Raw genomic sequence first — 16833 nt, forward strand, 5'->3', positions numbered from 1 at the left:
CAAAATTTTCAATACCTGTAAATCCAATATCAGACGAATATAATGTCCGATTTGAACAACCTACTATTTTCACCAAGCCTAGATCAGGTCGAACATGGGACATCATTGTTTTTTTCTAGTACCACCTCCATAAACGTTCAACATTTTCAATTCTTATAAAATCAAAATTAGGTGAAAAGAATGTCCGATTTGAACCAAACTTTTCACAACCTATTATAATTACGAAGCCTAGATTAAGTCCGATGATAGGACTCATTGGACCACTCTTTTTGGTTGCTCCCACGAAGGGGGATTTATAGATTTATTTTTAAATATTAGGCAAATAAATGCCCGATTTGAACCAAACTTTGCACATCCTGTTATCACTACCAAGCCTAGATCAAGTCCGAAGATGGGACCCATTTGTTCACTCCTTCTTTTACATCCCCCACAAAGGTCTATATTTTATAAACTTTTAAATTAAATTTGAGGCGAATTTAATAACCGATTTAATCTGAAACTTCTTTGATATGAAGAAATCGGCACAAGCTCTTGTTGTAAGATTATTACATTTTGCGAGATTAAACGAGAAAAAATTTGTAACGGCCAGCTGTTTATGTAATATCGGATATATGCTGTTGAAAGAAATGACCAATTATGACGATATGAAACATGAACTTCTTTACCAAATTTAGGTTAATTGATCACTATTCACATAATGGCATGGGTTCATTTGACCGGCTAGATATTGGTCAATTATTCTCCAAGTAAAATTTCTTAACGTTTGGTTTGATAATTGTAACCTCTAAAGCGACCAGAAAAACGCACAGAACTAGTTTTCTTGGTTTATTTCACTCTAAATATTAACAGATCATTACAATGTAAAATGTCGTGACAATTTGTCCATAACTGCGAACTATACTGTGATTACAAATTATAATAGGCATGCATGTCCCGATCGATTCAACTAGTCGAGATATGACGATTACTAAATTTTGGACCACAGAAACTTCAAATACCATCTCAACATAGTTGAATATTTTTTATAAACGTCTCTCATATACACTTAGAACGTAGTTTCCGATTTTTGTCATACGCACAAGCATATCTTCAATCCATAGCAAAGTGTAAAAATAATTCATATCCTCAACTATTGACCTGTCAAATGGCTCACTTTTTACATACCATACATTCGTATTCACAAATAAATCTACTAACCAAACTCGTATCATTGTCAATTATAAATTATTTCCATGAGATATTGTGTGCGTGCATGCGTGTGTGTATTCATGGACCACGGAATTGATGTTGACCAGTTTGGTTATTGATTATTGTGCGGTAATGGTAATGTTTGTATTTATGTGGTCGATTTACCAGTAAAAAAATATATTCTAGACATCAATCAACCAGCGATGTATAAATCAACAAACATAGCGGCATACCATAGTTTTTATGATTGTGAGAAATACAATGGTGATATTTACTATATGTATAATGGCGTCAAGTAATTTTATGTATGAATGCTTTTAATATATATGAAAAAACCCTAATAGAATGCTAACAAAGGATGAAGAGGTAGTTATATTGGGTTTGATAAGAAAAATTTTGATTACAAATTATTTGATTCTGTAACATAATAATTTGTTTTTTTTTTATATTTCTGCCACATAATTATTAATAACTATTTATGACAATGTAAACCTAAAATATTCTACAAGACTCGAATAGAAGAAACGTTTCGAACAAACGTGTCTCCAGTGTATACTTCTAAAATGATGTGTTTAATAGCATTATAAACCAGGGACCGAAAATAACAGTTATTTTTTAAAATGCGAACAAAAAAATCTTCATGTTAGAGACATGGGACACTAATAGTGTCATATACCAATAGATTCGTACTGAGGAGCCCATTGAGGATATTGAGTGATCTTGAGAAAACACTCTCAGTTCCCATGTTAAGGATTATTTTTTAACGGAAAAAATAAACGTTGATTTTTAACTGTTAAAAATGATTTTTATTTTTTCCGTCAAAAATAAAAGTCTTTTTGGGACTTTTATTTTTTCCGTCAAAAATAACAGTCTTTTTGGGACTTTTATTTTTTCCGTCAAAAATAAAAGTCTTTTTGGGATTTTTATTTTTTCCGTCAGGAAATAAAACTCTTTTTATGTAAAGAAGTTTATACAACTTGTAATCAGTTATAAAATTACAATTTATAAATCTCTGTCCTTATTACAATAAGTGTACACATAAGTAATCAAGATCAAAGGTACACAATATTTGTTATAAATTTTTAAAAAATAGTCTAGTGTACCAAATCATGAATATAAATTAAAGAATCATTCCCCTGACTATTAGGTCAAAGGTTATATAACTGGTACCAAACTCTATATGTTTATTTACGTAAAAAGACTTTTATTTTCTGACGGAAAAAATAAAAATCACAAAAAGACTTTTATTTTTGACGGAAAATTAAAAGTCCCAAAAAGACTTTTATTTTTGACGGAAAAAATAAAAGTCCCAAAAAGACTGTTATTTTTGACGGAAAAAATATAAGTCCCAAAAATACTTTTATTTTTGACGGAAAAAATAAAAATCCCAAAAAGACTTTTATTTTTGACGGAAAAAATAAAAATCATTTTTAACAGTTAAAAATCAACGTTTTTTTTCCGTTAAAAAATAATTAATTAAAGTGGATTTTTTTTATTTAGGTCACATAATAACAGTTATTTTTTACCTGATTTGATATAAGTTATAACCGTTACGGTCCCTGTTATAAACTTAATTAAATTTCAAATACAAAAATAATGCATGTAATCCTGCCAAAGCTTTGAAAAGGTCCGGTGCTAAAATAAGTTGGGGCTATAGCTTTATAATAGGTAGGGAAGAGGGTGCACCATTGAAAAATTTTGCTTGAAAGCCTCTTACACCACACTGGGGTTCATTGTATTACGTCTATATGCATATGGTTGTAACAGGCAAAAGGAAATATGCATAGAATCACTTTCTGTGGCGATTTATGCATGTACGTCCGTCTGTCTGTCCATGTTAAATTGTACACCAGATTTATAAAAATTTATGACCCGAATTGGATGAAATTTGGTACAGCTCATTTATTTGGCCCAAGGACGAACCCTATTAAAATTGGGACAAATCAGATTTAGATATACCTCCCATATATATTTTCCTCCGATTTAATGGAACCCCCTCATTCTCGATTTTATTTTTTCAAGATTTTCAATGGGCTGGTAAATTAATACCAATGCTTGTTAATGTTTGTAACTTTGCACATATATATTTGAAGATTTAAACGAGAAGAAAAATAATTTACAAAAAATTGTTGTTATTGTTTTGTTGTTCTTTTTTGTAATTAAAGAAAAGTCCTTATTTTTGATGGCAGGCATGATAACTCCTCACTGGAACACCGGAATCCGAAAATTCCAACGGTGTTAGAAAGAGTACATGTCTGGCTCTCGTATGAACTAGGATTATTGACTTCGCTCTAAAATTAACAAAATGGTGGCCCTTTGAAAAAATATTTGTGGAAAATCGCCGATTTTTTACCAAAAACTAAGTTAAAAAATAAGGAAGATCTTCACCGATTGGCTTCATCCTAGTTCATACGAGAGCTATACACTCACAGAGAAACGTTGCAAAATTTGGAACCGATTGGATTATTAGTTTTTGAGTTATCGTGCCCGCCATTCGCAAAAAAATGTTTAGAGAAAAACGCGTTTAAAGTTTGAGAAGCCCTTCAGCCGTCACATGATGCTGACACAATAAATCGGCTATATCTTCAAGAGTTCTTGAGATTTTCACTTAAAATTTTGTAGAGACATTATTTAATCAGTGTAGATTCGAATTATATCAACAAAAATTTTGACCCCAAGAATGGGGGGGGGGGTTCCCTTAAATGTTAAATATAAAAATACTGCGTGTAATCCTGCCAAAGCTTTGAAAAGGTCCGGTGCTAAAATAAGTTGGGGCTATAGCTTTATAATAGGTAGGGAAGAAAATGCACCATTGAACACGTTTTGCTTTAAAACCTCATACAATTTGTATACCCTTCACCACACTGTGGTACAGGGTATTATGTCTTTATGCATAGGGTTGTAACAGGCAAATGGAAATATGATATAATCACTTTCTGAGGCGATTTATGCATGTACGTCTGTCTGTCTATATTACATTGTAAGCCAGCATTGTAATCATTTATGACCCGAATTGGATGAAATTTGGTAGAGCTCATTTATTTGGCCCAAGGACGAATCCTATTGAAATTGGGACAAATCAGATTTAGATATAGCTCCCATATATATTTTCCTCCGATTTAATGTAAATGGTACATCAAAGTCCCTATACATGTTTCAATTTACACGAAATTTGGCATAGCGTATTAAACTAAATCTAGAATGAAATGTGTTAAGTTTCGTGAAAATCGGTTCAAATTTAGATATAGCTTCTATATATATTTTCGTCTGATTTAAAGTAAATCGTTCACCAATGTCTCTATACAGCAACGTATACAGGATTACATTTCGGGAGGAGTCAAAATGAAAAAAATCGCTTTTGCGAACATAAATTTACTGTGAAAAAAATTCATTTCATTCTGCGTACGTCCCTGTCTCTATATACCTTTCGATTTCCACGGAATTTCGCATATTTTGGCGTACTGAATTAAATCTAAAATGATGTGTGTTAAGTTTCGTTAAATTCACTTCATATTTAGATATATATCTTCGTCCGAATTTAGGTAAATGGTGTGCCAAACTTCTAATATTTGTCCGATTTACACTAATTTTGGATTTTTATTAATAATGTAGCTTCCATATATATGCAGTGAACTGTCGATAATGAGAACATCCCATTCATTTAATTCTCGATAATGTGAACTAATAAATGTCGGTATATTTCATACTTTCGAATTTGTTCACATATTCGATTCGACTAGGACAAATTGCCACACAATTATGCATATAGGACCGGTTCTGGCCAAAGAAGACACCAAATGATTCGTTAATTATTAAGGTTTCAAATGGACCTAATACTTTATTTTATCTGATTTTCTGGTCGCTCTAGAGGCTACAATTATGACCCGAACATCACGAAATTTTAACGGTGGACGGGATTTTAGCCCAAAAATAAGCATGACTTGCCTATGTATATTTTAAATTAATACCAATTATGCTGATATATGTACTCGGATGTGGGAGATATACATAGATATATACAGGGGTACCTATTCTGATTAAAATTTTCAGAACCACACTAGAGGGCGGAAATGTAGTGCTGATTGCTAGGAAATTTTTTATTAGGAAAAATTTTATTAGGTTCCAGGAGGTATGTTGTTCTTTTTTAATTCAAAATACTACTTAACAACTATTTTTTGGATATGTGGGAGGGATTTTAAAAAATACATAAAAACATTCGGTCTTTATATAAGGGGCATATGTCGGACCATGAATCTAACATATTAGGTTGGGGAAAAATAAATCCAGTATTGTTTTATGAACTATAGGACTTTATTTAACATGCTTCGGAATTTACGATTTGGGCCAAATATGCACCGTGTTGTTGTATTATTTGTTGTTATTTTAAAGGTAACTTCATAATGGCTCTCTCATAGAAATACTGCTCTCTATTTGCAAAAAAAAAAAAAAAAATCTAGTAGCCTATTTTCACAATCCTCCCTAGATTCCATTTTTTTCATTAGAGAAATTTTGCAATGCAAGAAAAAGATTATAATCGATTGGTGCCGGACTGTATGGCGGATCTCCCCAAGTTTCTGGCGAGTCACTGCAGATGTGTGTGGCCTAGCGTTGTCCTGGTTGAACACGACACCTCTCCTGTTGGCCAATTCTGGCCGATTCTGGTCAATCGCTATGTTCAAACGGTCCAGTTGTTAACAGTAGAGATCAAAATTAGGCGTTTGGTCATATGGAAGCAACTCATAATAAATAATCCCCTTCCAGACCCATCAAATGCATTGGAGAACCTTCCTGACCAATAGTCGTGGTTTGGCCACCGTTTCACCACAGGTGTTTCAAAGCTCTTTGACCACCATCGTTTTCGCACAGGGTCATCGTATGTGACCCATTTCTTATCTCCAGTCACCATCCGTTTAAGAAATGGGTATATCACATTCCGTTTGGCCAAGGCTTCGCAGATGGAAATTCGATCCATGCTATTTTTTCCTGTTAATTGGTGTGGCACCCAAACATCGAGCTACTTTTTGAATCCAGCTTTGTGTAAATGGTTTTAAACAGTTTAATGGTCAATTTTTAACTCCTGGGCGATGTTAAGACTGCTAACATGCCGGTCAACTTTCGACGATAAAATCGGTCCAGTTGTTGACAGTAAAGATCAAAATTTAGCTTTTGGTCATATGGAGGCAACTCATAATAAATAATCCCCTTCCAATCCCACCAAATGCATAGCAGAACCTTGCTGGCCGTTAGTCCTGGTTTGGACACCGTTTGAGATGCTTCACCGCCCTTTTGACCACGATCGATTTCGCACAGGGTTATCGTATGTGATCCATTTCTCAACTCCAGTCACCATCCGTTTAAGAAATGGGTATATCACATTCCGTTTGGCCAAGGCTTTGCAGATGGAAATTCGATCCATCCAATTTTTTCCTCTTCATTGTTGTGGCACCCATTTACTGCAAATTAATTAAATATTCAGAATCTGCAGAACACTATGAAGTTCTACAACTTCATACGCCTCAAATGCCATGAACCGTGTTTACTGAAACCAACGTGATTGGTGAGACAAAATAGTGATGGAAGGCTTGCTTCGTATTTCATATCCGACATCACTTCCTAATAAAGTAGACGCTTCACATTTCACTAACCAATCCAATAATTAGATTCATATGTTATAGGGTTCTTCATTTTATCTGTGTAAATGTAATAAAATATGTGACCCAACCCATTCCATTGAAACTGTATTTTGTTTAACACTATGAAAAATATATCGGATTGTGTATATCATTTTTCACCACATCACATATTTAACCATTTATTTAATATTTCAAATATATGGCAGTTGTACAAATAACCCCTATAACCGCAGTAATTTTGATAAATGTCATAATTTACACTGATTTGCATGTGTAAATGAATCATACACACATACAAATGTCCACCTACACATAAAAATATTTCACATACAATTTATACATAAATTGCCATTTAAATATCTGTTCATCTGAAACGAATGCTGCCTACAAATTGATCAAATTCATTGATGTGTTAAATGAAAACCTCAACTATTTTTGCACCACAAAACTATTTAAATTACAAAATATTTTTACTTTTTTTCGCTCTCTCTCTATACATCAATTTTTCTGTTTTCCACTCTCTTTCTCTGTGCCTGTCTGTCTGTCTCCATCTGCGTTATTTGCTTGAATTTGAATTTTATTGATTTTTGATAGAGTCTAACCACAAATGTATTTAAAAATTATACACGCCACAATCAAACAAACTGGACACAATATTGGGATGTCGGTATAACGATTTGAGGGCCGACGGACATGCCATACCATTGCAATGGAAATAGGAAATATTGTTAGCTATCATAACATGAAATATTATTTCGATAAACAAATTTAATGCGATTTAATATTTATGTTATAGACGACGGACGACGGTGTATTTTGCGTCCACCAAATTCAATATTTTTACAAAAGTGTTGTCGTAAATGTTTGGTAGTATGTTTGTGTCAGTACGAGGGGAGCCTGGGAAGTTCTTAGCCTAGCACAAAAAGCGTGGTATAAACAGAAAATTTATAAGTGTTTTGGAAACTTCAATTTGAACACCTGTTTCTATATTAAGGCGTTGCCAAATCGCCAGCAAAAATGTCGAAAATAAGATGAAATTTTAGAATAAGTTTATATTTATTCGAATTGGTCAACTTTGGCACGTTTTATGACCTTCAAAACGCCAATGAAACCGTCACACGCTGCCCGAATGTTGCTCTGTGGTATTTGGGCCCATTCCCGGCAAAGCGCTTGTTTGAGGTGATCAACACTTTGGTATTTTTTACTGCCAACTTTGCTTTCCCAAAAAGCTGCAGACAAAATAGTCCAACGGATTGGTATCCGGAGTTTTTGGTGGCCATTGTGCGCTGAAAATGAAGCGAGGAACCTCATTTTGCAACCATTCATGGGTGGCGCGTGCTGAGTGCGATGGTGCTGAGTCCTGTTGGAATGTTAAAAGTCTGCGGCGAAAATGTTTGCGCACCCAAGGCTTTAATACACCCTCCAGAATATTTTCACTATAATAATCGGCATTTATTGTAATGCCACGGTCGATTAATACAAACGGAGAACGACCATCGCTGTTATGGCGGCCCACATACTCAGCATGGCATGCTGGACAACGAATGTTTTTTCATCGGAGAAAACCAAATTCGGCAGTTCACCACTTTCGGCCAAGCGAAGCAACTCTTTAGCTCGTTTGAGTCTATTTTCTTTCTCTTGCGGTGTAAGTTCTTGCACTTTTTGGAATTTCAATAGCTTTACCCTGATCTCATTTTTCAATATTTGCCGAATGGAATATTGAAATGTTCAGCTCACGAGCCACTTTTCGAACAATTTTTGCTGATGTTGTTGTTTTCTTCCGTCCACTTCCTTGACGTCGGGCTACGATACCAGTATCACGGTAACGAGCGATAGTACGAGACACAAAAGATTTATTCACATTTAAATATTGGAGTGCTCTAACTATAGCCACTTGTGGTTTTCCAGCCAAATGCAAAGAAATCACACTATCACGCTTGAATTCAATCACGAATAACTCTTTTCTTCAAAAATCCCGCCAAAATGCTTTGTACGCTTGTAAACACTGTCACTGGAATAATTTTTACAGTTGTCGGAGTGGCTAAGAAATTACAGCAGTCTGAAGTTGGTTACAGTTTTTTTCACCCTGTATATATTCTTAATCAGAATAAAATTCTATATCGATGTATCCATATCTGCCTGTCTGTTGAAATAACGATAGCGATTTGAATTGTCCAAAGGAATTAGTTGTATGCCGAAATATGTATTTATTTCAATTTTTATATTATTATATTACTTTCATTTTTTTAACAATGTGGGAAGAAGAAAAGGATTTTGTTAATTGAATTTTATACAGGCTTCTCACAAATAAATCCGTATTTAGTGGTACAGGCCCTATCATTCCATTGGGAACCGCGTTGTAAAGTCCATAAATGTACACAGTGTTCGTTACTACCAGAATTGTTCGGTTCGCCTTTTGCCCAATTACTGAATATTACACACTGACCAGATGACCAGTAGAATGGACGATTTAGATCTTTGTCTGTATTGTATTCATCGTTAGCACCTATCCAAAAGTTCTTGGGGTTACCTAAACAAACAAAAAATATTGTCTCAAAATATTTTATTAAAAATCAGCAAATTCTTCACGATACCGATGTAAGATTCCAGTGTAGTCAATAATTCTTTGTTCTTGGCGGCGTCACGGACTTCAACGAGTCTCAAACCTTGTCGAGCACATTCGTGTGATGCTTCAAACCAATTATACTACAAAGGGAGGGGAAATTATAAATTAATTAAAAATAAATATTTTTAAATTCGTTCAAATGGAAAATGTGAAAAATATAAAATTGAATGAATTTAATGAAAAATTGTAGTTAAGTAGTGTTCAATTAAAAAATATCCTTTCCCCGTTTATTTGCGAAATGTGATTTTATGCTCCTTTCAATATCACCTTTTGATCAACTTCAAGGTAAAATTCACCACCCTGAAATCCACGTTGCAATCGTGGAACAGCCTGTGCTTTTTGCAAAAGTACTGTCACTAAGCAGAACGTAAGAACAGTAACGACTTGCATTCTGTTTGCGTTGCGTTTACAAAGAAAACTGAACTATTTTTGCATCAAACTTTTTACTATATTTTAAAAAGGCATACACGTATTAAACCCTTTTAAACAAAACACTTATAAAATGTGATAACAGTTTCCATGTCTAATTTAAAAAACTAGCTTCTGTTATATTCTCAATGGTATTAACTAACAAGCACGGCAACAACATTCAAAAACTAGGTGAAAAACGAGGGATCTGATCATGATGACGCGGATATTGACCGCCGAGTGATAGCACGTCTTACTTATTTGCTGTGCATTTACACACTAATTTATTAATATAACTAGCATATACCCGCTACTTCGTTAGCGAATGTGGGAAGTATTTAAAACCCAATACCGACCATTATTGAAATTTAAGAACCATTTAGTACATATGTTCTCTTATAGTACGTTTTCCAAAACTACCTCTATATCTCAACCCTACACACCAATTCTCACCGCAACAGAAATCTACCACTACGCTATATTTGGTGTAATCTTTTTACCCTTTTAACTCTTGTAATAATTATTTTGAAAAACAATAACCCAATACCGACAATTAGCTTAATTAGCTTCACCAATCCAAATTAATACACGTTAATATAAATTTCCATAACTACCTACTTTAACAATCATAAGTACGAATTTCCAAAACTTCCTACTTAAACCCAACCTTAGATCTCCACAGTGATCATATATCAAAGTTTCCGGATTCCAACCCTATCGGTTCACTCACAATTCAAATTGTACTAAATTTAGTACACATTAGTACCAATTTCCTAGACTTCCTACATACCCCAATCCTACACCTGCACAGTGGTCCTAAATCCAAATTTCAGGATTCCAACTCTATCGCTTCACTTACAATTCAAATTGTACCAAATTTAGTTCACAGCAGTACGAATTATCAAAACGTCATACTTAACCCAAACCTTCACCCCCACGTCGATCCTAAATCCAAATTTCAGGATTCCAACTCTATCGGTTCACTCACAATTCAAGTTGTACCAAATTTTAGTACATAGTAGCACCAATTTCCAAAACATTCTACATACCCCAATCCTACCCCCACACTAATCCTAAATCCAAATTTCAGGATTCCAACTCTATCGGTTCACTCGCAATTCAAATTGTACCAAATTTATTACACAGTAGTACGAATTTCCAAACTTCCCACATATCCCAATCCTACACCCCCACACTGATCCTAAATTAAAGTTTTAGGATTCCCACTCTACCGGTTCACCCATAATTCAAATTGTACTAAATTTAGTACATAGTAGTACCAATTTCCAAATCTTCCTGCATACCCCAAATCTTACACCACCCCAGTGTTCCTAAATCAAAATTTCAGGATTTCAACTCGATCTGTTCACCCACAAATCAAATTGTACTAAATTTAGTACATAGTAGTACCAATTTTCAAACCTTCCTACATACCCCAATCCTACACCTCCACAGCGATCCCAATTCAAAATTTCAGGATTCCAACTCTATCGCTTCAGCCACAACTTAAATTGTGCAAAATTTAGTACACATTAGCAGAAATTTCTGCATATCTCAATCTTACACCTCAACAATGATCCTGACTCCAAATTTCATGATTCTAGCTCTATTGGTTCGCCTAAAATTCAAATTGTACCAAATTCAGTACCACTTAGTACGAATTTCAAAAACTTCAAACTTAACCCAAAGCAACACCCCCACAGTGCTCCAAAATCAAAATTTCAGGATTCGAACTCTATCGGTTCACCCATAATTCAAATTGTACCAAATTTAGTACACAGTTGTACGAATTTCCAAAACTTCGTACTTAACTCAAACCAACACCCCCACAGTGATCCTAAATCCAAGTTTGAGGATTCCAACTCCATCGGTTCACCCACAATTTAAATTGTACCAAATTTAGTACACATTAGTACAAAATTTTAAAACTTCCTACATTTCTCAATCTTACAACTCAACAATGATCCTGACTCAAAATTTCATGATTCTAGCTCTATTGGTTCACCTAAAATTCAAATTGTACCAAATTTAGTACCATTTAGTACGAATTTCAAAAACTTCCAACTTAACCCAAACCAACACCCCCACAGTGCTCCAAAATCTAAATTTCAGGATTCCAACTGTATCGGTTCACCCACAATTCAAGTTGTACCAAATTTAGTACACATTAGTACAAAATTTTAAAACTTCCTACATATTTCAATCTTACACCTCGACAGTGATCCTGACTCCAAATTTTATGATTCTAGCTCAATTGGTTCACCTAAAATTCAAATTGTACCAAATTTAGTACCATTTAGTACCCATTAGTAATAATGTCCTAAACTGAGTCCTGACCCCAATCCTACACCCCTAAAATGATCCTAACTCCAAATTTCATTGTTTCAAATACAAATGATATCATATTTAGTACTTTTTAGTACTTTTCGTACCCTTCTAGTACGCATTTCCAAAAACCCAGCCTTATCTGTCACATTTGGGCCAAGAGTGACCCTCACCCAAAATTTCAAGATTCTAGCTTCAGCCGTTTCGTCTGGGCGTTGATGAATCGTTAAATCAGTCAGTCAGTCAATCACTTTACTCTTTTATTAGTATAGATAAAAAGTGTTTCTTAAGAACTAAATATTACAATATGACTTAACCTATCTTAGACTAATGTGTAAAAGATTTATATCGATAATCTTCCTGACCGGAACATCCGTAACTAGCGCTTCCTGCTTATCACCACTATCACATTTTTTGTGGGTTCATCGCTATTTTCCGCCGGCTTCATCTTCCTACCGGCCACATCTTCCAGCCACCGGCTAGTGCTCGCTACGGTTGACCGTCTTCTTTATCTTCCAGGGCGGCACATCCACATCTTTGATCGCTTTCTTCGTCTTATTGGCCTTTTCTGCTTACCAATCGTGGTTTCCACTTTCAACTTACAGATCGCATTTTCAGACTTCTTTATCATACAGCCTTTATCCATGGCCAACTCGACTGGAGCTATTTCCTGTGCCAATGGAATATTACTGTAAACAAATGGAATAATACTTACTTTCCGTTCCTTATTGTTATTGGCAACCATTCGTATGGCCAACTGGTAACGTTCTGTCTCTGCTGATCGACGGTTCTTTGCCGAAAGATCAAGTTTTTTCAAAAGATTCCTTTTCTCTTCTTCCCAGGATTTTTCTGCTGCCTGGGCTTTCTCTGCAGCCGCAACCAATTCACATTTAAGCTTGAGATCTTGAAAGTACAATTCAATGTATGTATCTCTTGCTTTTTTATAACTTGCCTGTGCTCTTTCTTTAAGGCAACCATTGGCGTCTTCCGATCTTTTTAGAGCAACTTCTAGCTCTTTATTCCTTGCCCGTAACTCCGCCACGTCACTGCTTTTCTCCTCCAATGCTCTTTGACGGCTGCCAATTTGTTCTTGGAATGACCTAAAACCTTCTGCCATATTGGATTTTTTCTCCAATATCTCCATCCACCTATCTCGCACCACCGGATCGTCTTTTACTTCATCGGGTGCGTCCCTCACTAGACTTTCTATAAAGTCATATATGTCGTATCTAGTCGATCGATATTCTCTGCAAACATGTTAATATTATTTAGAAGATTGTTTATCTCCAGCTCCAGGGTCGGTGTCGAGGCTGTGCCTAGCTTCAGAATTGAAGCTTCTCTTCGCAGTCTCTTTTTGACTCGGCATTCTGAGGGCTTGCAATGTACTGCCTCGTACTTCCACTGCATCTCCTTCTTCTTCTCTGCTACGGAAATCATGTGTCGCCTTCACCGCATTCTCCCTTGCCGTTTGACTCAGCATTTTATTTTTCCAACTTTTCACCAAGCTGACAGAATTTCCTTGACTGTTAACGTAAATTCTTCAGCATATCTTGATCCGACTCGAGGGACCAATGAAAAACGAGGGATCTGATCTTGATGGCGCGGATATTGTCCGCGGAGTGATATCACGTCTTACATATTTGCTGTGTATTTATACAATAATTTATTAATATAAAAAGTGTTTCTTAAGAACTAAATATTACAATATGACTTAACCTATCTTAGACTAATGTGTAAAAAAGAGAGAGAGAGTGCATCTGCCATAACACATGGAGTGGACACACACAATTATTTATCTCACATGTGGCAAGCACGCTACACATGCTTATCAGTCTGTAGTGAAGATTACTCCCCGTAATCTCACCCAAACATACCACATGAGGCAATAGAAAACTCCTATCATATTCTTGTGTACAAAACATTCAACCAAAATAATCTCATATCTCAAGTGGACTGTAGACAAAAATAGATCCCTGTTTAACTAAATATTTTCTCTTCTACACAAGAGACCCACAGCAAGACATTCACTATCTTTATTATACGAAACCCATGTTCGCTACGTGATCAGTAGGGTATATACAAAATACACCTGTGATATATTTATATAATGGCTAATTATATCCGAAACCATAATATTGTGCTTGTTCTGAGACACTTTTTAAAATTGTTTCGATTATGTTCTTTAGTATCGTTCTTAAGTATTTGTTCTTCAGTATTTTTTAAATATTTAGGGTATTATATAGTCGGCCCATCCGACGTTGTTCCTTTAGCTGATCTGGAATCTTGAAATTTGACGTTATGGTTCATTGTTGGGGTGTAGGGTTGGGCTTTGTTTAACGTTTTGGAAATTCGTACTAATGTGTACTCAATTTGTTACAATTTGAATTTTGGATGAACATATAGAGCTGATCAGAGTAAAATTCTATATCGATGTAGCCATATCTGCCTGTCTGTTGAAATAACGATAGTGATTTGAATTGTCCAAAGGAATTAGTTGTATGCCGAAATATTAATTTATTTAAATTTTATAATATTATATTCATTTAATTTTTTAACAATGTGGGGAAAAAAAGGATTTTGGTAATTTAATTTTATACAGGCTTTTCACAAATAAATCCGTATTTAGTGGTACAAGCCTTATCATTCCATTGGAAACCGTCTCGTAGAGACCATACATGTACACAGTGTTCGTTACTACCAGCATTGTTCGGTTCGCCTTTTGCCCAGTTAGTGAATGTTACACGCTGACCAGATGACCAGTAGAATGGGCGATTTAGATCTTTGGCCGTATTGTATTCATCGTTAGCTCCTATCCAAAAGTCCTTAGGATTGCCTAAACCAAAAAAGTACGGTCTCTAATAAATTTATTACAAATCTGCAAATTCTTCACGATACCTATGTAAGATTCCAGTGCAGTCAATAATTCTTTGTTCTTGGTGGCGTCACGGACTTCAACGAGTCGCAAACCTTTTCGAGCACATTCGTGTGATGCTTCAAACCAATTATACTACGAAAGGAGGGGGAATTAGAAATTAGTTAAAATGGAAAATGTGAAAAATATAAAACAAATAAAAAATCAATGAAATTCGAAAGGGGATTTTATGACTCTTTTAATACCACCTTTTGATCAACTTCAAGATAAAATTCACCACCCTGAAATCCACGTTGCAACGTTGGAACAGCCTGAGCTGTTTGCAAAAATACTGCTACTACACAGAACGTAAGAACAGTAACGACTTGCATTCTGTTTGTGTTGCGTTTACAAAGAAAACTGAACTAATTTTCAGGAGAATGACCGATATTTAAATAAAAATGTTTTGCATCTATCTTTTTACTATATTTTGAATAAACATACACGTAATAAACCCTTTTGAACAAAACACTAATAAAATGTGATAACATTTCACACGGTTAATATAATTTTAATAAATCTGGATTCTGTTATCTTGTAAGATATTAGTTAACAAGCAAGGCAACAACATTAAAAAACTAGGGGCATATACAAAAAACAAAATGAGCGCGAAGAAAAAAATGTTAAAGGTTAACCCATTTACATAGCTCTGTTAAATTTTTATTCGAAATTAATAAAAATAAATAGGATTGTATGCAATAAAACATAAATTGACATGGTCCAAGTGTTAGGCCCAATGTACAAAAAATTCAAATCCGAATACCCACGATTGAAAACTCACTCCATGGACTTTAAGAATATACATATATATATATATATATATGTATATATGTATATATATAGTTTATATCCGAAATAAATTTCGGATATTTAAAATTTTTCGACTTTCTCTAAATTTTAAATTTTCTGTTAATTAATATGGTCCAACTATTAAGCCCCCTGTCCCGAAACTCCAAAACCTAGGACTATGCGAATACCCATGATTGAAAGGACAGTACATGGGCTTTCAGAATGTATATAGTTTATATCCGAAATCAATTTCAGGTGTTGAAACCTTGTTGCCTTTATTAAATTTTAAATTTTCTGGTAATTGATATGGTCCAACTGTTAGGCCCACTGTACGAAAATTCCAAATCCTGGGACTAAGCGAATATCCACGATTGAAAAGTCACTCGATGGGCTTTCAGAATATATATTGTTTTTTATCCGAAATCAATTTCAAATTGTACAATTTAACATTATATCTTGTAATTTATATAAGACAGGCATTAGGCCCGCTGTCCTGAAATTACAAAACCTGAAAGGTCAGTCCATGGGCTTTCGGAATATATATAGTTTATATCCGAAATCAATTTCGCATGTGAAATATTAGGTTGGGGACAAAGAAATCCATTATTTTTTCGTCGAAAATATCGATAAAATCGGAGAAATGATCGAAGTTGACCGGCATGTTAGCAGTCGTAACATCGCCCAGGAGCTAAAAATCGACCATAGAAATGTTTTAAAACATTTACCCAAAGCTGGATTCAAAAAGAAGCTCGGAGTTTGGGTGCCACAACAATTAACAGAAAAAATAGGACGAATCGAATTTCCATCTGCGAAACCTTGGCCAAACTGTATGAGGTAGACCCATTTCTGAAACGGATGGTGACTGGAGATAAGAAATGAATCACATACGATAACCCTGAGCGAATACAATTGTGGTCAAAGAGCGGTGAAGCACCTCAAACGGTGGCCAAACC

At 34.9% G+C, this 16833-nt stretch overlaps 2 protein-coding genes across 2 annotated transcripts; both read right to left on the bottom strand.

Moving 5' to 3' along the window:
• Positions 1-9109: 9109 nt before the first annotated feature.
• LOC133334381 (C-type lectin domain family 4 member F-like) lies at positions 9110-13660 on the bottom strand. The gene is made up of 4 exons (XM_061542678.1): positions 13545-13660; positions 12896-13427; positions 9416-9527; positions 9110-9351 (listed from the first exon to the last, which is right to left on the bottom strand). The coding sequence occupies exons 1-4, from the start codon at positions 13658-13660 to the stop codon at positions 9110-9112; spliced, it is 1002 nt and encodes a 333-aa protein (XP_061398662.1).
• A 1111-nt stretch (positions 13661-14771) lies between these two features.
• LOC133334379 (lectin subunit alpha-like) lies at positions 14772-15423 on the bottom strand. The gene is made up of 3 exons (XM_061542675.1): positions 15301-15423; positions 15076-15187; positions 14772-15013 (listed from the first exon to the last, which is right to left on the bottom strand). The coding sequence occupies exons 1-3, from the start codon at positions 15421-15423 to the stop codon at positions 14772-14774; spliced, it is 477 nt and encodes a 158-aa protein (XP_061398659.1).
• Between the last annotated feature and the right edge of the window lie 1410 nt (positions 15424-16833).

Source organism: Musca vetustissima, unplaced genomic scaffold (genome assembly GCF_032173495.1).
Source record: "Musca vetustissima isolate MV318-11 ecotype Yass unplaced genomic scaffold, APGP_CSIRO_Mvet_v1 utg20906, whole genome shotgun sequence".
Lineage (NCBI taxonomy): Eukaryota > Metazoa > Arthropoda > Insecta > Diptera > Muscidae > Musca > Musca vetustissima.